This window comes from Vanellus vanellus, assembly GCF_965231255.1.
Source record: "Vanellus vanellus genome assembly, chromosome: 2".
NCBI lineage: Eukaryota > Metazoa > Chordata > Aves > Charadriiformes > Charadriidae > Vanellus > Vanellus vanellus.
In genome coordinates, this window is record NC_138906.1 from 33,682,031 (window position 1) to 33,706,857 (window position 24,827).

At 37.5% G+C, this 24,827-nt stretch overlaps 1 protein-coding gene across 1 annotated transcript; it reads left to right on the plus strand.

Moving 5' to 3' along the window:
* Nucleotides 1–3,977: 3,977 nt before the first annotated feature.
* On the plus strand, nt 3,978–23,591 carry LRRC72 (leucine rich repeat containing 72; the record flags this gene model as incomplete). The annotated part of the gene is made up of 9 exons (XM_082479474.1): nt 3,978–4,007; nt 5,805–5,878; nt 9,325–9,394; nt 12,357–12,438; nt 13,903–14,016; nt 18,197–18,286; nt 20,273–20,437; nt 21,687–21,714; nt 23,291–23,591. The coding sequence occupies 9 exons, from the start codon at nt 3,978–3,980 to the stop codon at nt 23,454–23,456; spliced, it is 819 nt and encodes a 272-aa protein (XP_082335600.1). The 3' UTR covers nt 23,457–23,591.
* Between the last annotated feature and the right edge of the window lie 1,236 nt (nt 23,592–24,827).

A 24,827-nucleotide genomic window follows, 5' to 3' on the forward strand; every position in this document is an offset into this window, starting at 1 on the left:
TATATTAATTTATATTACACATAATACTAGAAAAACTAAATTCAGATCTCTTGTTTCCCAGGCAGTAGTCTAACCATTTTAGTTAATCACTAGCTTCAAACTCAAAATAGTCTGTTTAAATATAGGGTCAAGCTTGTATTATTTATTGGAAAAATAACCATTCTCCTAAAATTCTGCTCCTGAACTTGTTAAGGTCACTGCGATGTCGTCAATGTCATCAGCAAGATTAATAGTATGAGCGAAAGAAGTCATTCAGATGCCCGAATGCTTTAGACAGCGTGGAGTATTTGAAACATCTGCACAGGGCTTGCAGCTACTGGACCTACAGAGACCTGCACTCTTCGGAGCAATAGCTGGAATGCAGGTGGGATATCCTACTGATCTTTCCTCAGGCTCCTGCGTTTCACCTGATAAACACTGATAAAATATTTCCGGTAACAAGAAGAAAAAAGGAAATATACATTTACCTACAATATTTTGCATTTACTTCACACCTTTCCAAGTGAAAGTCATTTACAACCTCAAAAGCAAGTTAATTGTACTAGTTTCGATGTACTATTAGTATAACATATGCAATTTTAAATACGTCCCAGATAATTCTCTTATTTTTTGATGGATGTTCTGTAGGTATGCAGAACTGTACAAACATGTGAGATGGAAAATAATTCTGTAGTAGGATCTGCTTTCTTTTGGGGGGTTGGACTAGATGACCTCCAGAGATCCCTTCCAACATAAACCAGTTGATTCAATAAAATGAAGATGCAGTTTTTAAAAATACCTTTCATAAAAAAGTCATGCAGCACGGTACCTTTGATGATAAGTATTTAACTACAGAAGATAGTAAATGAAAGAACTGTGCAAGCACCATACTGTAATAGTATATATTGTAGCCATTTATTCAAAAAGCAGTGAGTGCAATTTTGCGATTATATTTTTCATTATTATTTTTCTTTTTACACTAAATAAACGTGCTGTAAAAATGCAGGCCTTGCCAGGGAGATGCACTGAAACACGATCAACATTAAATTGGGCGTCAGTAAGACTAGAAAGGTGAGACTAACATGCAAGTAGCTTAAATTATCTATATGAAAATGAAAATAGATTTTACTTAAAATATTTGGGACATTGCATGAAACAAAAATCTTACTAGTATAATATAGGGAGAAATGGAGACCTTCAAAACTGTAATTTTTAGAAATTATGAGACTTCAAAACCAAAAATTGAATATAAACCCTGAAAAATGAAGAATGTAGTTCTAGTTATCTTAGGCAAAGAACAACTGAATTTTGAAGATTATAAACTTTGGTGACTAAAAATATCACATATTAGACATTGGCTTTAGCATGTTGCATCTTTCAGAACTATTAAACAATAGGTTAAGTTACAAGAGAGCCATTGCGCTATCAATTTTTCAGTAAAGCCCTATCAAAATCATTGGGAAGTAAAAAAACAAACTAAAAAACAGTGGAATGATTTAGCCCATCACCTAATTACTGTCCAAGTGTCACTTGCTAGACTGTGACAAAACCCTTCGCACCATATTTTCCCCAGAGAGGATGCAAAATGTGGGAGACTGGACCAGACGGCATCCAAGCCCATAGACAGGGGCTCAGCAATGTGGACAGAGACAGGTTACATTTTAAACCAGGTTTAATCTGAACTTTATTATCCAAAGCACACCTATGTTTCTGTAATGTGGTCTCTAAAGCGGGCCAGTGGCAATCGCCTCCACCTACCTGTGGGGTTGAAGTATGGACGTAGTCAAATGCACTAGGAGGCTTCTGAAGTACTTCAGGGAATAAAAGGTGTTACTCTGTGTTGCAGATGAAGTCCTCTAGGCATCTGCAGTCCTGGTGGTTTACAAAATGAATCATCTCCTGTTCTGTCCTACCATGTTTGTAGCTAAAAACAGAAGATCTGTGCTTTGCCCGATTTTCATGTTCCGTTATCACATACTATAAGATCACACTGTCTTGTTACAACTGCATATCCATGTATAAGAAAATGATGTATTTTGAGCACAGAAGTATAACGAGGACTTTTTGGAAAAATATGCATAGCAAGTAAGTCATTATTCTGAATATCACAAAGGATAAGTGATCATTTATTAGTGTATGCACAGCAATCCAGGAATAGGATTAAACAGGTGATAGGTTACGTATTTTGGAAAAGGACAACACCTAGTCAGTGTAAAATACGGTGATGGTTCAGTCTGAATACAAAAATATTCATTTTCTGCCCAAGTTTCTTTAAACTTAGTGGGAATTTTAAGTGTCGCCTTGCAGATGCAGAATGAAAAACAGATTAACTTTATTTAATTTTAAACAGTTTAGTTTTCAGACTAAGTCTGTAGCTAACAGTTACTAATAGAGACAACACCTCAAAAAAACCAAAACATATCAAAACAAACCTCAACCCATGTATGTCACACCTCTGTGTTGGGATGCAACAAAATATGTTCTAGAGTTTCCCTCTCTTTCTCCCATACTTTAGATTACTGAATTTTCTTGTCATAGCATGTTAATTGGACTACCTTATAAGACAATTTTATTATTAAAGTTGACTTTTTCTTTAATAACCATCTCACCTTTCACAGTTCTGAAGCAGTAGCTTTATCTTGTTGATTGAAAACATAGAACTCAAATGTAAAAAAAAAAAATAAATGCATCTGTGTACCAGTTTCTTCTTCTTCTGTACATTTCCTCTTTTTAATACCCTAGAGATACTTTTAGAAGCTAAAATAAGTGATTAAAGACATTTTTGTTGTCAGCTTTATACTTTTAAGATGTCTAGCCTTTTTGAGTTTTCTATTTGTTTAAAGCAACCTAGCTGAAATGCAAGCCACCCACACAATTTTTCTATGAAAGTTAGACATTTGCAATAAAATACTTGTACTGTAGTTCCATTTCTCCATCACACACAACGTCTAGTTTCAGTGGTCTGAACAAGCAAGGGCATGCACATAATTAATTCCATGAGGGACAGCATATTCATGTTTGCACACACATTTGCTCTTCGTGTATCAGTTGCACGTAATTTACAATGACTATTTCTTCTAATTTGAGTAGTCTGTGTAAATTAAATTCTAAGTAAACCTCCAAGTTTTCAGACATGTTTTTGTTGTAGCTCGATCAAACATTTTCTATTGTCCTACACACACAGAAGTGTGCACGCACACACCCTGGAAATGGCTTTTTCTATTCTTCAACTTGTGCAATGCAGTAAAATGGGTATAAAAATAGCAACATGGCAACAGCTGCTTGCACATGTGGATATCATAAACGTTTTGTGTTACTTTATAACCAAACACAGAGTCGCAGCAGCAGCGGGACCCGAACGCGTTTTCTCAGGCACCAAGGCGACCTGCAAGTTGCAAATGAGTAATGTCTACGGTGTAAATTAGTTGTAACTTAAGGTCACGAGGGTTTTCCTGATAGGTGACATACAGACATACATGTACATAGGATTTGCGCTTAAAAAAAAACCAACCAAACAAACAAAAACAAACAAACAAAAAAACAAACGCCCAAAACCCCAAACCAAACACAAAACCCCTAAACCCACACAGGAATGTAGCTTAAAACAAATAAACAAACAGACAAATAAATAAATAAAAGGTAGCTGAGTTTTTCAGGACTGTGAGGAAATACGAGTTCCCAGGAGAGTTCCCAGGGGAGAAGCACGTCTCTCCCGTTTCCCTCAGCCGCCGCTATCCGGACGCTCCCGCAAGGCCACCCGGGGCCTTCCCGCGCCCCGGCTGCCCGCGCTCTGCGAGGCCCTGTCCGGTCTAACGCTCGGGCGCGGGCTGCCCAGCAGCGGCCTAGGCTCACATTTCGCTGTTCAGAGCGGTGCCGCCGCTTCGAAGGGAGCGCTAGGGCCGGGCTGTCCCCGCCGCACCCATCCACCCTCTGTCACCCCCTCCCCCGCGGCCCGCGCTCCATCCTGCCGCCGCCCGCCCTACGAACTGCACTCTAAAATGGCGGCGGCCGCCAGCGCCGGCGGGCAGGTGAGCGGAGCGGCAGCCTCCCCCCTTCTCACCCCGCCCCGCCGGCCTCCGCGCTGCTCTCCCGCCTCCCGCCCGGCGCCGCCGCCGCTCTGAACGGCGGCCGCCCCTGGCGCGGCCCCTCGCGGCCCGCCCGCCCCCGCAGCGCCCCCGGCCCGGCCCCGCAGGCGGGCGGCGCCGGCCTCGCCCCCTCCCTCTGCCGGGCCGGGGCCGCGGAGGCGAGGGGAAGGCTGGCCGCCCCGCACCAAGCGAAGGCCTGCTCGGCTCCTCCAGCGGCAGCGGAAGGAGCGAACCGCCCCCGCTCGCCCCGGTTGCGCGGGGCCGACCTCGGCTTCCACCCCCGTCGGCCCTGGGGCGGGCGCGGGCGGCTCGGTTCGGCTCGGTTCGGCTCGGCTCGGCTCGGCTCGGCTCGGCTCGGCTCTTCCGAGGCAGCCTGTCCTTCGTGGGAAGGATTTGGCCGACAGAGGCCGCACACCTGAAGCCGCACACCTGAGCCCGCGGGAGCGGCCGGAGGGCCCGATCGGAGCCTTGGGCCGCGGGGTGGTGTGGTGGAGAGCCGGGGCTGAGGGAGAGGGAGGCTCCCGGGGTGAGGGGGGGTCGAGGCCATCTCAAATAAGGGAGTTTGAGAAACACAAATCTTGGGGCACAGCCGACTTAAGGGTGACTGTGGAGCGCAGTAGGTCTGCATTCCCCGTGGGTATGTCTGGCAGCCACCCGCCTTCTGCAGTCCCGGGGGCAGATGGTGACATGCCCGTGGTTGTCACACAGCTGTTTTTCTCCATACAGCACCGCTTGTTCTGTCTGTGCAGAAAGGAAAATACGGCCATTTGTCCCAGATTTTTCCCTTACCTGACAGCTGCAGTCAGGCTGGTGGCCGTATCGAGTTCCTGGGCAAATGGCCGCTATCCCAACGTGAGCTGTGTGGAGCAAGCAGCTAGTACGCACTACGAGTCGCGTGAGCTCTGTGCTTCCTCCGTTCAGCAGCTGTCACAGCTCTGGCACGTTTGCAAGTGCACCCACAGTTACTGTATGTATACTCCGCGTGCCCAGAACGCGCTGGCGTCATTGCGCAGCCAGGACAGACAGCTCTAGACGCGCCCGTCGGCGCTTCCAAGCCATTCTATGTTTGCCAAGTTATACCAATTTTGTGTTTTAAACAGTGGTGATCTTAAGGATGTTGGACATAACTCATGTAGTAAACCCACTTTTTTCTGATAGACATTTTACTTTTTATCAACCGTTAGTAAGTGAGATCCATAATCCTTACGTTACTAGGGTTCATTGCTTTTACAAATTATAGGACATCAGTAATATACTCTGAAAATCAAAATTGTGTCTACCTTTTTCAACACTAAATGTACAAGCAGGGTTTTCTGGGTGCATAATTTTAAAATGTCATGTGCATAAAGTAAAGTTTCATAAAATAAGGTTGCAGCTGTATTGCAAGGTAAGCTGTTTTCTTGTTGATCACCTGTACTGGGTTAGCTGACCTGAGAAGCCTATTCTCCAGCCAAGAAACATTACTTTTTTACTTCATGTCTGTGAACTCTGATTCTCCACAGGAAAATTAGCGTAAGTGTAACATATCTGTTGGAGTATTTTTATCAATTTAAGATAGAAACTGCTAATTTGATATCTCTTTATGTCTGTTAGACTGCATTATAGTTTGCAAGATGCTGTGATGCATATATTAATTTTGGTGTGCGTATTAATTTAGACACTGAATATGCATATGTTATAATGTAATGAATCTATAGTTATGCAGTATATTATGCTGACAAATGTACTGTGTGCTGTCAGGCAGTAGAAAAACAGCTGAAGATCTGTGGCTTTAAGAGGAATGTGGATGTCTTAGTATTGTATCTGGCTGGACAGTAAGTAAAATATTTTTGTCTTTGGCTTTCACTAAAAGTAAAGCACACTAAATGGTAACCTTTCATAGCGCTTTCTGTATCAGATACTCTCTGAACATAATTTATATGTGAAATATCAATAAATCATATCTATATCTAGTCCATACATGTTGTGTAGGAAGAAATGGTGACACAGACAGCAGAGCTGTACTCACAGTGAAGTAGTTAACTGCCTCAACCCTAGATACACAATCCTTCTCCAGCAGCCCAGAATCGCTCGAGGGTCTGTAAGTTCACAGAGTTGTGCATGAACTTCTACCACAGGGAGCAGAGGAGTGAGGCTTAATGGGCTGATCTCTGCCTGTTCTAACTAGCTCGTAAGGCTGGGTGGAAAGAGTATCAAGAAGGAAAATGAAAAAACACAGGACCTGCCCAGTCTAAGAACTGCCAAATTTCTGACCTCCCTGAAGAAATCTGTTATTGCAACAGTAAACTCATTGGTAGCACCCTTGAAATTACCTGCATCTCTACTGTTGAGAATTGAAGGGAGGGCAGGGCAACATGAAGCGAGTACAAGAACACTTGTTTGGGGCTGCCAGTACTGATCAGAGGACTGATCTCCTCTGAGAGCTTTATGAAACAGCTTAAGATGTAGGGCAGATGAGGAGAAGAAACCCTGCTAAGTGAAGGAAGGCAAAGCTTTCATGAACCTGTGGGTGATCTAGGTTGATAGAGGTGTGTGTTGTAGAATGAACATGCTGAGAGGCTACCATAACAAGACGGATACGTGACAGGGCATACTTCAAAGTTTTTGAAAAGCATACTTTGAATTTCTGGCCAGGGCATAATGCCAAGTGTTGCATACCTGTCTGCAGTCTCACAAGTGCATCTAGTGTTTCTATGGTTGATACCATATATGAAGAACTAATCTAGTTTAATAATTCAGGGACAAGATTTTCAAGGTCTCTAGGTCCTACGAATGCAAAAAAAAAAAAACCAAAACAAAATGTTGTTAAGGAATTTCAGTGTTGTCTAGCCTGTTCTTAGTGGAAGTCAGGCTGTCTTGAAAATCTCATGGGCCCACTATTATCTTTAAATTCCGTAGCATGTCTCCTGATTTACACTCAGAAAGCATTTGATGATTTGTGAAAAGAAAATGTAAAACATATTTACTGTCAAAATTATTAAAATTTTTATTTTAGAAAGAAGAAAACATACGTAAAATCTAAGGGAGAAGTTTAAATAATGAGAAAATTACAAGATGCATATATGTATTTTCTAAACAATACAAGAAAATTATTTTCATGCATACACGTGAAAGAATTAAGACTGTGTATGCATATTTTAAATTCTTAAATGTTGCCCTCACTGGCTTTGAAATTTCTTTTGGTATGGAATAAAAAGAAATGTTCAGATGGCAGATACAGAAACAATCTGTCTTCCCATGAAACCATTTTGAGAAAGATGATGCAAGCTGACTTCTTTGATGATTGGAGAGAAGTGAATTCCTTTTATTCTATACCAATTTATATGAACCTTGAACCTCAGCCAATCTCAGTATCAGATCATGCCTCCTTAACTGTTGGTTTGACATAGTTTTCTGCTGGCTAAAATAAGAAAATGAAAAAATAATAATTAAAGTCAATCAAATAAGAGGCAATGAGATTATATTTTTAAACCACTACTATTAAAGGGACATGAAAAAATGTACCTTTGGACACCGAAAGCTGTCATCCTCAGAAAACTGATTAACTTAGCAGTAGGTATGAAAAGAGTGCTGCAGGCCAAAAGGAATCAGTTTGTAAGAGACATGCAAAGTCTGGAAGGCATACAGAAAAGGACAGGCTCTTTTAAAATGTTAGAGGAATTAAGCTCTACCTGGGGCAAATTAAATGCCTTAATACCAGAAAAAAAAAAAAAAAAGAAAGAAAAAACCCCAACAGATCAAGGTTGGAGATAGTCAAGATGAGGCTGTTACGAGAGAGGGAGTAAAGCCAATTAAAATGTAAACCTGTAAACTAGGTGTAGAACTGCAGTGACAAAGAATATGAGGAAATTTTGGCTTTGCTACCTGAAAAATAGTTGAGGGGTATACAGGTAGAACTATACAGAAGAATTAGATAGTAGCTCTGTATGAGCTCTGTATGTCCTGTCAACACTTACCTGCTTGTCTTTACTACTTGCAGGGATGTATTTTCTGGTTACTTGTGACAATAGACACATAAATATATATTTGCTGGGTTCATTTCTATGGAAGCCAAATAAACAAAGTTTAACAAAGTAGCAGCATGGGATAATCTGGCTTTCAGTAATATAGGAGAATAAAAGTACAGTACCTCAACTTTGTAGGGTTTGCTCTTGACAGTTTTGGTGGTTTTTTGTTTTGTTTTGTTTTGTTTGGGGTTTTTGTTTGTTTTTGTTTTTTGTTTTTTGTTTTTTTCAAATACACAATCAGAAAAGGTGTCTGCTCCCTCTTTGTCTGTATCTGGAGGGTTTGTTGAAAAAACAAACAAACAAACCAACCCATGAGAAACTAGAGACTAGGCTTTGAGGTGGATCATTTTAGGCTGATATTGTGAGGTTACTTTTTATCAATCCTGTTAGTTCTTTCTGAAACACTGGCCCTAGTCTTGCAACATACTAAAATCCACAAAGAAAGTTTCATTAAGTCAGTTAAAATTTGTCATGTAAAGGTCATCTATAATTATTCTAGAGGAAATCAAGAACATTTATTTAAAGCAATGAAAAATAAGGAGGAGTAATTAGTAAAAATTATTTGGCAGCTCACTAATATTCTCTGGTTAGTGGGTAATTTGTTATTTATAGCACACTAGCAAGCTTAAAGTGCTGGATACACAATTGAACAAAAAACCTTACCAGCACATAGGAGAGAGTTCCAGCCTCAGTGGATGTGCAGTTTTATTTAAAACAAGACAGTTAATGATTATGAGTATATACTAAGTTTATATGAGGACAGAAGAGGCATGAAAAAAAGGGCAAAAGATTTCACAGTATACACTGATATGGGGGGGAGGGGGGGGGGGAAGAAATGTACATTGATGTGCTTGGTGTCTGCTATTGGCTTCTCTGGCATTGTGGCTGGATAAGCCATGCTGTGCCTTCAAAGCAGTTTTCCTTTTAGGTTTGTATCCCCAGGGTGCCAAACTTCTCAGCTTATTTTCTGAGCAGTTTCTACAAACTGCAAAGTACATGGGACTCATACTTTCTGGGAAAATAAATGGGAAAAAAACATTTGTTCCCATTGCTTTACCACCTGCTGCTTTGTTATGCTTTCAGGCGTGTAGAATGCTTACACTGTCTCCTTCTTTGCATCTTTCTCTGCTATGATTTGTACAGAAGTGTAATTTTTTAGTGTTTATGTTATTTAGAAAAGATTCAACTGTTTATAAAGTGATTAAGCACCATTAATGTTAAGAAATAAGTTACTTTTTTTTTTCTTCCACCAGAGGACTAAGAATTATCCCAAGTCTATCACGATTTCATAGGTTAAGGTATTTGTGGATTAACAACAATAAGGTAATAAGGTATTCCTTTAAAGAGAAGAACAATGCATCTATACTGCCTGATTATTATTTTGTAATTTTTCTAACGTAGTATTATATAATTGTCTAGCTAATAAATTATTTTTAATTTCCAGACAAATTTAACTGATTTAAATATGTCAGTTTTGAAGAAACAGTATTTTGTTTTACATTACAGAGTACAAGGTGATACATTTTCCTTTAGATTCACGTCATTTATAAATTTTGTGCATTTAAGAAGCTGAGGGGTTTTGCCAATACATTAGCAATAAAAAGAAAGATTGGATATATTTAGAACTAAGTTATGGCAAAATTACCTGATAGCATACCGATACTTGAGGTCTGGGATAGCAGTTTTCAGTGTAGCTCATAGCAAGTATACCCTGCCCACCGGGGTGTGAAGCTCTCGGAACAGACCACGGGGTGATATGGCTGTAAGTTGTTCTAATAACAACTTCTGGGCTTCCTAGTATTTTGGGAAAGGAGTGGACTGCAGGAAATGCGTAGCTCTTTTTTTTTTATGCCCTTGCAGACATGCATAGTTTATTTCCTGGCAGGCTGGTGGTTGAGGTGAGGCTCCGTTTTGCCATCATGCACACAAGAGTGACAACATATCACTCTTTCAAATGTGCTTCTCCCTGTGCACAGGAAATAGCACTGCAATGCTAGGGCTGATGGGGTGTCTTCTGCCATTATGCAGGCTGTTGTGCCACCTAAACATGTTTGATTTAGGAAAGATTTCCAGGCGCGTGATTAGAGTATGACATTGGGCCACATTAATTTCTCTTGTTTCCAATGCACTGTATGGTCCTAAATCAGTTACACAAACCATGTGCCTTACTTACTTCATCTGTACAAATATAGATTATAGTATTTATCATATCCTGTAGGGGTTTTAAGACAATGCTCTGTCAAAATCTCTGGGCACTACAGTTTCCAACCAAGTCTAGGCATATTGTATCTTACACAAAATCATCTACTTGACAGTGGAATTATCTGATTTAGAAACCTCCAAATACATAGCCAACCATTAGTAAATGGTTGAATTGAATCCAAACCTTCACCATTAGCCACTGGTAATTAAAAAGCAAGAAAAGTGATACAACCCATGAATTTCTAACCTGTTTTTAAATATCCTACTGTACAGTAGTTTACATGACTTTCACAAGGAGCTCAAGTTTTTAAAGCACCAGAATTGCCTGCTCAGGTAAATAAGTAGCTCTGTGAGCAGCAGAAAAAATAAATTTACATTCCATGTCACTTAGAAGTGTATGTATATCTGCTGCCCCAGGCTAACATCAATTATATAGCATCTTATGTCGACTTCATTGAAAGACCTGTGGTTATCCAACTATTTTCAAAAAAAGCAAAAATATGGATACATTAAAAGGTTGAACTAAAATCACAGATATAATAAGGTTTTCCCTTGTATTTCTAAAGGACACTAAAGAATAAGAGGAAATGGCCTGTTGACCAAGCAGAACTGATCTTGCTGACCATAAAAGAGAAATAAATCTGGTTTTTGCATAGATCTAACTTTCCTACCTAAGCAGTATCAAAGAGCATTCTTCTGTTTTCTATATAACTTGTGTGGAAATGTCATTTTCTATGTAACTTGTTTGGAGAAGCCACTCAGTGGCTTTTCTTAGCAGAAGTATCAGCTAAATGCTATAATAGGGGGAGGATATTTTTCTGAACTTAGAAGATCTGATATCTTTTTTTCTTTCCTTAAAAATACATTGCAATAATTTTATCACAAAAAAGTATATGTCATTTGATCCTAAAAACCCCAAACTTGTCAACGACAGAGAAACACCACTGTATACAAGTGGTGTGTGTGGGCTGTGCACTATACAAGATACAGTAATCACTGTGAAGAATAGGATTATTTTATTTGTAGGATATTGCTGTTTTCACCGAACCAGGTTTTTCTGAGATGAAACAAAACTCAGAGAATGGTATTATTTTGGACTTTAAAGTATCTTTTCTCAGAGGATTTAAGAGAACTTTAGGAATGGAAAAACCTCTGTTTTACTCTCCTCCTTCCAACTTTCAGATAGTGTTAATACAGAGTGCAAATCACGTTTGTTTTAAAATCAGTGGCACAATTCAAGGACTGAAATCATTCCCCCACTAACAAGTGGCTTTGCATCACAGAAATCAAAGTAGTGTCAGAAACAAACTTCTGTGTTGTTCTTGCATTTAAACTGTAGGATAAATACTTAGGCACCATTAGTACTCTCAGTTCTCAACTGTTACAATGGTCAGCTTGATATCCCATTGCATATACTTTACCTTGCATTGAAGTCAAGACAATATTAGAACTGAGTTTCTCCAAGCAGGGGGATGGGATTCCATAGGGACTGAAGGTAACTCTTTATTGGGAATATACCCATACATACTTTTTTTTTTCTTCTGTAATTGTAATTGATTCTGTAAATCCAATTAAATATCATTTTTGGAAATTTAGAACAAATATATGCTCTTTGGACCTGCTGATGAAGAAATAATTTTAAAACTAAGTGCTGGGCTTATTCCAAGGATATATTTCAGGAGTATTCTTAAATCAATGTAGAATTATTACATCCCACAAGTGTGCTTTCACAGTAAAAAATATTTCAAATGTGAATAGAAGTAAACAAAAATGTGAAGACCAGTAATTCAATGAATGAAATCTGTTTCCAAATACAAATGTTATTTTTTTTGGTTAAAAAAAATAGGTAAGGCTGTTCTACACATATTTGATGTGTAATTAGTATTTCTAATGAAGGTTCAGCTCTCAAGAGAATCCTTAAACCAAGAATCTTAAACAGAAATACAAGAAACTACTTACAGTGTAGGGCCAGACTGGCCACTGAAATGAATGACAGTTAAACAGTTTTCAAGAGGCTGTGTTTATACTTCTCCAAAGTTAAATTTAGACTGACATATAACAGTTTTCCTAACTCTAATTTCAGATCCAAGATTTAACCTTCTTGATCAAAAACTATTGCTTGACTGAACTCTATCTCAACAATAATGAACTGACAGATATATCAGGTACCAATATTCCCTTTTTAGGTTGTTGAGCAGAGACCTATACTTTTTTTTCTGTGTATTGCCATTCAAATTTATAAAAGTGGATGACAGCAGGTAACTTCATGGTTGAAAGCTCCTATGTATGCGTAATAATACATGCTAATTATTTTTTCTTAGAGATTTAATTGTTCCAGCCTACTTGAGTGTCAATAAGGTGATATGTTTATCCTGGTCTAAGGGATGAAATGTCATTCACTTTAATGTCAGGCAATTGTAAAATATTTTTGATCTTACATGACCATATTTCATATTGAAAATGAACATGTAAAGCTCTTTTTACATGATGATTTGTAGTCCTCTTGCTGACCAGGTACTCTGTAAACTGATAGAAGTACCTTTTGAGAGCCATTTATGTTTATATGATAAAAACCTAATAGCAGTGGTGACAGACTTAACGTGAAAGTAAAAGTGTAATAGATTTGTAAGTTGCCCCACTTATGAGGTATTCACTAAGGTTCTGCAGTTTCTTCATGGTATAGTTACATTTATAGTCAAGTATTTTGTAAAGTTACCACAAAGCTGTTTTATTTTAAAATTGCGTGTCTTACACTTCTATTTCAGTTTTGCTTGCTCTTGTAGAATGAAGTGGCTGTACCAGACTAGTGAATTTGTGAATGAAGAGGCCAAAGCATAATAAATTTGTATATATTCTAGACATTTTAAATGTTAATATTTTACTTTTCTCTGTCCTTATAAAATGTTGGGATGAGATATGATGTTGATTGGTTTCTCTAAGATTTTGAGAATGGATGTTTGAAAGAAAGAAACATATGGCCACAAGAAACAATACAGAAGATAACAAAATATGGGTAAACACAGGGCAAGTATCGGTGATAGAGAAATGTGGATGAGAAATACTGCATAGAATTTAGAAAATTAGCTGTCTATGCCTGATGTGGTGTGAGGATGTGAGTCTGGGTCAGCCACAACAATAATTTTGTAATAACTTTTTAATACAAGAATAATTATTTGAAATTGAACTGTTTTCTAAGAAATTCACTATTTATTGCTTGTGAGGCAAAGGGAGTATTGGGGATATACTATTGTTTGTGAGGCAAAGGTAATATTAGGTAAGGGTAAAAGCAGTGAGGAATAATTAATCAAAGATTACTGGGATATAGGAGGAGGGAAGGGAGGATGCAGTTGGTGTTGATTTGTTGAAGCAAGGGTGATGGGGACAAATGGGAGGGTCTGGAATAAAAGAAGTTAGGCATATGTTCAAAGGATGTGACTAGAAAGATGAATTGGATATTGAAATCTCTGATAATTTTTATTTTTGCTAATCTCATGCAAGGTGTTACCAAAAGGGAGACATAGATGGATAACTAGAATATTGAATTCAGTGTGCAGCATGACAAAGTAATTACCTAATAAAGGCAGTTGGGTATGGTGAGAATAATTAATTTTTTTTTCACTTTATTTCAGGTGCTCTGAAACACTTACGCGCGTTACAGATTCTCTTGCTTCACAACAACCAGTTAAAAAAACTTGGCGAAACAGTGAAGGAATTGAAAGGAATGATAAGCTTGCAGAACCTAAGTAATACCTTGTTTTTATTTTGCAGATGAGTGAGTGGTAGTTTTTTAGTGTTTCTTATCAGGATGTTTCTTGTCTGTTTCCGCATCATTTGCCAATAGCTTTTGAAGCTAATTATCAATTTCAACCAAATTTGACAGAAGAAAGAGATCTCTAAGACACAAAAATTCCACAGAGAGTACCTCAACTAAGAAAAAAATGCCAAATGAGTACAGAAGTTAACTCTTTTTGGCTGCTGGCTAACCAGTCTCCAGGATGAGTAGCTTGGAGGCAGTCAAAGCAGTTTACTGCTACCTTTTTGTAAGGGAACATGGGATTACAGTGAGATTATCACAAAGATTGTTGAGAAACGGGTCTTACTGCTGTTCAGAGTGTGAGTGATAAGTTATGGAACCCAAATTCCTGCCTCATTAATTCCGTTGCTCACAGAACTTACTTTCTGCATCTTTTTGGGTGACTTTATGGGTTTCTAGAGTCTAAGAATAAATATACTTTAGATATTAAGTTTAAAAATATCTGTTAAGTAGCGTACTTTTTGATATACTGGCTGGAAATGAAAGTAGCATAGGCTCTGAAATTTCAAATTCAGTTATACGAGACAGTGTTGGCGCCACTAAGTTACAATGTAAGAACTAGCCTCCAGGGAATGTAGGATTACATGCTATTAACCTATTGAAAGTGAAAGCGTAAGCAGTCTTTTTCCATGGTTCCTAAAGGAATGTCATCATAGGTCATGCCAAACACTCAGTACTTTGAGAAAACAGGAAACAAGTTTCACAGCTTAGTGACATAATTAATAGAGGTGAATGTCATCAAGCCATATCTCTTTATGCATTCAAAAAATCGAATGTCTGATTGTGGGAAAGGAAACTATGGCTTGAAAAGTACACTTTTAATTGAACTTGACACGGGGCCAAAATTAAAAAACAAATCAAGTGTTTAGGAAGACAACATGCCAGCCAAATTATTGTAAATTTTTCATTATATGCAAGATTGAAAAAACAGTCCATTTAAGAATGCAGTTGTTGGAAGTGATTAGGCGAAGTCTGGAAAGACATTCTATGTATGAATGGTGCAGTCACTTGAATTTAATGCTGTAGCCCTACCAATTAATAAGGAGCTTCAGCAAGCACAGGAAGTTTGTTGTTCTTGTTGCATTCATCTGCGGGAAATAAAGACAAACAGCAGATAGTTAAAGTGTTGATGAGTTATTATGAGTGGCAGTCACAAAGACATAGTGAAAATTGGGTGCATATTGGACTAGCCACCACCATAGAAAAGCAAGTGTTTAAGAGAACTATCAAACAATGCATAGAATATACCAATCTACCCTCATAAAAAATTATTCTTTAGTTCAAAGATATGAAAGCAAAGACTAATCAGTGGAAGAAACTTGATAACCTTAACTTTACAGTCATTCCTTTTTGACCTTTGCTGTCATGAAAAATTTGTCAATGTGTTTATTTCAAAGAAATTCCATAAGAATGAGTTCTCAAATTAACAGGACTCTTATTGGTTTAATAAAATGCACTTTCATATTTGAAGTAAATGACAGCAGTAAATGAACAAAATACATTTGCAAAGTCATATCCTATATATCATATCATATTACTATATCATTTAGATATAGAATTATTTTATTGCCAGACAATCCGATTAAAAAAACACCCTTGCTAGCCTTCAACAGAACTTCTGGATGCATAATAACATTTTATTATTTTGTAGCTGTTGGGGACATTAGAACTATTAAAATGGATAAGTCTAATACACTATTATTGTTCACTTCAGAATCAGTATCCAGCTGCCAAAATGTCTCATTTCTCTTCCTTAAGGCTCTTGTGATTTTTAGCCACTGCCCTGCACTGGATTTGTAGCATTATGCCATTCTTTGTCAGGCATTTAGGGAACACACTCAGCTTCTAAAGATTTACTGAGTGGTTTGCTCATAACTGCAGCCTGTTGGGAGACACGGAGGGTTTCTTTATGGGCTTACCTTGTGCTCACATCTCCCTTTTGGAATCCAAGATTTTTGTTATGTGCTCTGTAAATTGCCTCAACTGAATTATTATCCACAGCTGATAACATCTTGCTGCTAGACCTCAGAAAACTCCCTTTCTGCTTCAATATGTTTCTACCACAGTAGTTCCTTTCTGCCCCATGTGGGTTAGACACACTGTTTTCCTACAGTCCAAATAGAGAAAACAGACAAAATTGTGGAGGAAGAAAGCATTATCCCTAATTTGTAGAAGTAAAATTGCATGACCTTGACAAAAAGTAGATAGCAGAGCCAAGAATTGATCCCAGATGTTTTGTAAAATAAGACCATCTTGATCCATACAATGGTTGGATTTACTGTAAGAACGACCAATAAAAAAATTAATGTACTCTAAAACAAACCTAAAAATCAGTATTGATGAGGAGGGATGTGCTCCAAGTAGCATCTAGAGTCAGAAGTACTTAGTATCAACACTGATTTGTGCGTTGGAAAAATCTCTCTTGAATCTGCATTCCATTCCACTACCAAACATACCTGCTTTTAGACATCTTTCTGAAGCATTTTTTTCTCTGGAATGCTGTCACGTATTTCCTTGATTTAAGAACAGACTTATCAGATATATACCTAATATTCTTTCTGATTAACACATACTAGAAAAAATAGCTATATACATTGTTGAGTAAAAATGAAACTTTCACTTGCTGCCACCTTGTGGGTCATTTACTACTTCTAAGTACAGTGATTTTTTAAAAAAATTGTTCAATAATGAAAATATTTGAAGTCCTCCTCTGAATACAGGAACAGGCATTTTCTGTACACAGATACCAAATGCCCATTCCAGCCTTACTGCATCCTCAAAATAACTGCTGAATCACATCAAGCACTGAGCCCTTTTTGGCAGTCACACTTATCCTGGAGAACATGAAATGGTATCTTGTAGTTTACAAATCTGTGTGGAATATTTCCAGACTTTTTTCTTCTTCTAGTATTTCTTATTTGCTTCTGTAATACCATTTTGCCCTCCCTAACTGCTAAAATTACAAATAACAGGTTTTTTTTTTGCCCTGGAGTGAATATTAGCTGCAGCCTTTCCTCAAAAAGAGAAAAACAGACCAGTGTAGACCTTGGTAACAGTTGTCAAAATTATCAATTTAAGATTTTTTTTTTTCTCGGCTCTGATCTCAAGGTAGCAGCCTCCTGATTATTCTTAGTGTCACAGAAGAACAGCATTTATATAGGGAGAAAAATAGCATTATTATGTTTTTCATTTAGAAAAAAACCCCGCACCCAACAACACTTGTTTGTTTGTTTGTTTGTTAGCTGATCTGGGAATGCGCCAGTTACTATTTTAATCAACCTCAGATGTCACTCTCGTGAAACTGATCTGGCATGTCAGCTAGGCAAATGTGCCACATCTGGCAAAGCAGCAATGCAGCATTGATACCTGTCTCTATGTTGCACAGGTTTGGTTATTCGGGTAATGCGAACCTGAACATAAGTATTTTAATCAAGTTGCTAATGGGCTTTTGGAGTTTGGTACCTCAAGTCTCAATGAAAGTGGGACCCAGGTTCTTGGAACTTAGGCCCTTTTAAACATTTTACTCTTTAAGTTTCTTGAATCTTCAAAGTCATCATCTGTCAAAACATCAAAAGACTGAGTGTTTACATTTTATAGTGTGTCTATGGGATAAAAAATTTATATCAGCTGTGATAAAGCCTTAGGTGTCCTAAGGCTCATCTGGTTCTAACACCCTCCCCTTACAAATTTTGTGTCTTACCTTTAAGCTGTCACATCTAAAAGACTACCATTATTTAAAATAGGCATCACCTAACAATACATGAGAAAATCAAAGGCAACCATTTAGTGATTTTGTCTGTATATCATAAAAAATAGAAAAAAGCCTTCAAAGGTTTGGAGCGCATGATGGCACCTTTACCTGTAGTATTTTGCATACTCTTCAATAAGCCACTTCTTGCAGTCCATGTTAAGTTGAGTAATTTTGTGTGTGTAAAGAGACCATTCTTAGGTTACACAATATAAGAACAATTTGAATTTGATAATATTTTGTACAAAATCTTTGGCTACTAGTGATGTTTAATTGTCCTGCCTTGCTAAGTTAGTTGGTTTTCTTTTGCTGGATTTGGTTTTCTGTGATGCTGTTTGTTTTTTCTGTATAATTTTTGCAGACCTATTCCATAACCCTCTGGCACAAGACCCAGACTACCGTCTGTATGTGATATACTTCCTTCCTTCAGTACAGCTCCTTGACAGGAAGTGTAAGGATTGCTTTCCTCTTCTCACAAAGCTTTGACAGTTGCTTTTGATTTTAATCAGTTTTGAAAATAGGAGAATTAATGTTGCCTGTTCTTTTACATGCATTTGTTGGTATAGCAAAATATTTAATGAACAGATACCCATTTTTTGCAAGATTTGTCAAGCAAATGGAGTTTGCATGGCATGAACAGTTTACTTTGCCAAATGCTTTTGATTTCTGTCTTTTTGTTTTTAAATTATGTATGTTTATCTTGTGTCTTGGTCTATATATTTTTGGGTAAGACAGATAAAAGCCTGTTCTTAGAAACGGGTACCTACAATTGTGCATGCAAACTGGTATATTCACATGGGTGAGCATGTTTACTTAGATACGGATAATATCCTCAGCTATCCACGTTTAGTTTAAATATGTATATGCACGTTTCTTGATGAGGTACATGCTGCCCAAGCTTTCAAATATAAATCTTCATAAATCATCAAGAGATCTTTCACAGCTTGTCTAATGTAAATTCTACAGAAAAAAAAAAAAAATTCTTAAGAATAGCCAGATGATAAATCGGTCAATCCATAAACCTGCCACAGCTCACCCAGAAAACCAACTTAGGTGATACTTGTCTCTATTGTTTGGAGAGCTATGTGATTGGAAGGAGGACTGAAAATGACTGGAGAGCACTGAGAAAAGTCTTGATTCCTACCCCAGCTCTACCTCATAAGAAAGTAGCAAGAAGAAACAATGTCATCTTGAAAACCTGCTCCAGTCTCTGGGAGAATCAGGGTGCAGGACTTGAGCAAGGCAGCCCCAGGACACCTGCAGGTGCTGGCAGACTGCTTAGCTCTGTCATGAAGGAAAGCTGGTGGATGGGCCACAGCATGTGTCAGGGGTTGATAAGGAGCTGCTGGATCTGACCACATGGCCATTTGCTTACACATTTGTTTTGCACTGGTACATCCAGTCTCTTGAATATTTGGTCTTGTGTTACATTTGTGCTTAGCATGTCTGTCGGGCTGTTTTATTAATGATCTTTTTTTGACTAGGGAGTGATGACTGGAGCTTAATGTGCTGGAAAATACATGTTGCATTTACAGGTCTAGAAACACTTCCATAAAACTTCCTGGACTTAATCTCCTAAATACAGTTATACTGTAATCAGTCCTGGATTAAGACTTGAGGCATTAATTTGTATCAAACTGTACCCTGCACTTTCTATTTAGTGGACTATTTCTCTAACATTACGAAGCTTCTTCACCATCTGTGGAACATTACCACAGCATAGTCCTGGCTGTGTCCTATACACAAGACGTGCTCACACTGCTGTTACCTCCAGGCATGACTACTGCAGTAATTGGTCCCCTAGACACCATGACTTAAAAACTCCCCTGAATTCAAAATGCTTCTGCCAGAGTTAGTTACTTGTCCTCACTTCTGTCCCATAGCTGAAGTACTGGATTAGTATGCAGTTCATATCACTGAAGTTAAAATCCCCTATTTGACTTAACAGTCTCAAACTCTTTGTTTAAAATTTAAAGTTATTTTTTAATTAAAGTGCAGAACAGGAAGATTTGAAGCTTTTCTTTTGATTGTACTCCTACAGTTTTCTCTGTAATTGAGCAATGGGAATTGAACTGGTCTTGAATCAGGACTTGTTTTTGCTATTCATAAAGAAACCTTTACTGATTTCTGCAGTAGATCTCATTACAGAGGTATGAAAAGTCTTGCATTCTAGTTTCTTGGTTTAAAACTTCTGATCCTGCTGCACTCAAAAGAAAAAACAATTTTATTGGACAGAGCTTCACTCTAAAGCCTTAGGAAGTATCACTTCATGTTCCCATTTTGAAATGATGTGAAATGTTGTGAAATTATGCAGATTTACACTGCTATTGTTACAAAGCTCTGCACAAAAAAAGTGAACCACCTACTGCGTGCAGATAGATAATAGAAGCCTTTTAGGTTGGTTGAAAAAATAAAATTTTTATATGCCTTTTAACAGCAGTTACACAAAAAGAACGGGAGTCAGCACTTCATCTTTATAACTGTGAAAGGTCTTGTGTTCTGCAGTCAATAGCTTTTGGAAAGAGAGTAAATACACCCCTGGGGACTACAGTGGGATCTAGCAGAGGCACTCAACCAGCCAGAAGACTGATGATGCCCTCAGGTATTTATAGGCATGTAAGGCAAAGTATACATTTTTAGGTGATTTGAATTTGAAAAAGTTCTTTTCATTCATCTGATAGAAAGTTATTAGGTTTGGTAATAAAGTATAAAACTATAAGGAACTCAGCCAAATTGCTTCATAAAGTAAGTAGTAGTAGCAGCAACAGGCAACAAATGAATCCTTCTGCTAAGGTTATTGTGGCAAATAAGTCATAGTCACTTCCTGTAGTTACAGAATTGTCTTTAAAGATAGCTGAACAAACAAAATTTCATTTTTTCAATATGTGTCTTGTGAGTGTTTAGTTTTACTTTTATTTAATTAAAAACATCTCAGTACACTTCTAGGTTGAGTCTTAGACAGTGATCAGTATCATAGAGTTTTGATGCCCTCTAGTGCTTTTATAAAATAATCTCTCAAAGAAAGTATTTTCTTCTAAATAGCATTTTAAATTTTGCATATCTTGCCTAGTTTTGTAAGAAGATTCTTTTTTATGCTTTCCAAGCTGAGAATATTTTAATGATGTCTTATAATAGCATATAAAATAATTTTTAGTGTTCTTAAAACACTCAGATCTGGAAGACAGCATGATCCTGACATGAGAAAGCAGGTGAATACCACCTAGAACTTTGTGACTTGCACTGTATGACAATCCAGAACAAACCTTGAAATGCCACACAATCTTATGTGCTTTTTTGATGTTTTAAAGATAAGAAAAACAATACTGTGCATGGATGACTGAAATGGTAGCATTTTGAACAGTAGTGCCGATGAAGTTTGGAACAGTAATAAAATATCAGTGATTTTTTTTTTTTTAACCTATATATCACAATAGTAAACCTGAAAGCAGTGTATTTAACAATATTTTTGAAAAGATTGGGAAGAAAAGGATAGTTTAATCATATTTAATAATTTATTTGTTTTGCTGATAATTATTGAAGTAGGCATACAATTGTCTTTCTCTCTACCATGCAATAATTCACATATATAGAGAGTAGCATCATTTTTCTGTGAAAGAAAAAAAATGCATGGAAATGTATGTCTATGGAAAATAAAATACAAGAACTACATAAACTTAAAACACCCCCAATAGATACTTGTTTCCACAGTAATTTAATAAAAGATGAATATTTCAAATCATCCGTTAGTTTTCAATTAATTTGAACAAGTAATTTAGGATCAGGATGGTAATCCTCAGCTAATCAAAATGCTGTACAGACACTAATGTTTTAATTTGAACTTTTTGTTATAGGTTGTGAATTTGGAAATCACACAAATAGGTAAGTAATTTTTTGGATTTTGTTTTTCTTTTGCATCTCTGAAGTATTTACTTTATTTTGCTCTTCTCGTGTCTGAAAAATACCCTAACCACAGAAAATGTCCAGTAAAAATGAGCTTTTGAAAAAATTTCTGGTCTTCATATTTAACGTAGTTACAACTCTATACTATTCAGATGAGACAAACTACCCGCTGCTGTCTGAAATTTAATATTGAAAGGTATTCCACATTTGGAAATGCGTATATAAAAATGCTATTTATTTATAAGATCAAATACTGATCACTAGAAAAAGCACACTTTAAGTATTAGAGCATCAGAATAGCTGTTCTATATTATGGCCCTGAAAACTTTACCCTGACCAGCTGTTCAAAAATGCATACTGTCTGGAAAATATTATAAGTTGTAGAATGAAACATTTTTAGTCTATACTTGATGTTACTTTTACTCTGTTTGGTTTCAAAATCATAGAACTAAATGTGAAACTTGTTTCTGTTATCTCTGTGTTTGGATTGAGGCAGGGTAAAGGTTGCATTTTAATGGGATGACATATTTAGATGCTATCTTTATAAGAGTAAATTTACAAACTTCAGATATCAGGCTTATTTTTACTTTGTGGCTTTACATGTGAAAATATGAAGATTTTATTAAAGAAAATAATATAAGCCTACATATGATGATATCCTTTAACAATTTGATTTTATATAGCTACTCACTTTGAGTACAGCTCTTTACAATCAAGCTAATTTGTGTTTAAAAATGAATTCTTACCTGCTTTCAGTGGAGTTAGCCATCCTCATTGATAGAATGGATGTACAGCTTCCTCTCCATCTTATGTAGATGCTTAGGCTTTGCAAGGTACCGTTGCATGGCAAAGTGTGTTACACTCGGTGGAAGTAGTCGCATGGTTTATATTAGATGTGTGTTGCTGCAAGTACATCTTTATGAAACAAGTTCTTGTAAGATCAGATTTTATTATTTTGTCAGAGTTAAAGTTTTTGGTCTGTCATGAAGTCCTTGTCAATTCTGCATCGATGTGTGAGCCTACCGCTTTTCTCTCCCAGATTACAGCTGTGGCAGGATACGTGAACAACACAAGGTCACGGTGTTCTGGATTCAGAGCTTGGAGAAGGGATGTTTGAGTGGTGGCTAGTTAAAAGATCCATCTTGAAATCAATATGCATTTGCATTAATGTGTATCATATCACTATGAAATCATAAAATTAGTTTTATGATTTCCATTGAATCAGAGCTTTAAAAGTATACAACAATTATAATTTTTGTGGAGAAAAAAAAAGCAGTGAAAACAAAATAACATTTTAAAGTCTATTATAAACATATTTTAAATAATTTATGGCATGATCTTTTTTCGTTAGGATCCTGTGATTCCGTTTTTTTCTCATTTTGTTTTGCTTTCTTAAATTTGTTAACAGAAGGAAGCCTTCCAAATATTTAAAATTTTCAAATCCTTGCATTATGACTTCTAACTTCACTTTCTACACAGAGCAGGTTTAGTAAATTAGCTCCAAAGTAGTTTGGAAACATTCAGATAATGCACATTCACTTTGTTCTTTTTGCAGAGTACCATTTGAGAACACTGAGGATGCCGTTTTACTACGGGCAATGACAAGATGTCTCATGGAATTTTCCTCTGTTGACTGGAACAAAGTAGCCACCTGTCGAGAAAGACGGCTTGAAAACAAAGCAGAAGAACCCCATGAGAAGCTGACAATCCAATTTAGATGAGTGCTTTCTTCCTTAAGAAAAAAATTATTCCTCTCTCTATTGTGAAGATAAGACTCTTAAGTAAGTTAATATCTCAATATAACAAGTACACTAAAACATGCATCTAATTAAATGAACTTCCAGCAAAAAAAGTATTAGTGTAACCTTCCTTTTATCATCAGATATGAAATATGGAGAATAAAGAAAGTAAAAAATTATAAATAGTGGCAATGTTACAATAAAAGTTGCTTGGAATGCAATTCTTACCATACTTTTTTTATCAGAAATTATAAAGCTAAACAGCAAGTTAATTTTTAAGAAACTAAGGATAAACAATCTTATCTACTGGAGAATTAGACTTACTGTATTCACTAGCAGTAATTTGTCTTCATCCCTCAAAATAAAGATATGAGAAAGCAACCATTAAGCTTTTCTCATTTCTGAGAGGGATTAAAGTTTCAATTTGCTAATTTGCATGCTGCAGGAATGCACTGCCAACTCTTGGTTTTATGAGGATACTCATTTGGTCTCAATACAGTGGAACAGTGGAAGCTGTTGACCTTGCTGATACCTAGCTCTTGTCAGTGGCTGCTGATATTCTCCCAGGATACAGGCTTCTGCTTACTGGTCCTTTTGGAGAGACAGGACTTGCCATACACAATGCACTGACCCAGACTGCTGACTGGTTTTGACACACTCTTTCATGACCACATGGGTCATACAGTGCTGTAGCATTACACCTGACACTTTCAGCTTCTAAAGCCTGTTGCCATTAAGGAAGCTAGGAGGAGAGGGGCATATAGATGGAAAAGAATACATTTCCTCACATCTTTCTCCCTCCATTCTGCCAAAGGCTTAAGGTCAATGTTATCTCACCTATCAAAGCCCTTCTTCAGCCTGTGGCTTGTCTTCTGAGTTCCTTCGTGCTTTCCTAAGTTAGCACAGAGTCACAGGGCAGTCTAGGGTGGCAGGGATCTCTGGAGCTTATCTACCTTCCTGTTGAAAGCAGGTCTGAGATTAGGTTATCCAGTGCCCTGTCAAGGTGAGTCAAGTATTTCCAATGAGGGAGGTGCCACCACTTCTTGGCAATCTCTTCCAGTGTTCAATTGCACTCCACAGCATTTTTGTTATATTCAGATGGAATTTCACCCGCAACAACTTGGTTCTGTTGGCAATTGTTCTGTCACTGTGCATCCCCCATCTTCTCTATAACTACCTCTAGGTATTGTAAGACTGTGATTAGATCTCCACAAGTCTTCTTTTCTCTGGGCTGAACAAATTCCTCCAACCCTTTGATCATCATGGTGGCACCCTTACTGGTCCACTCTTGCTTTTTAATGTCTCTCTTGAACTAGGGTTGACTAAAGCAGGACACACTGTTCCAGATGTGGC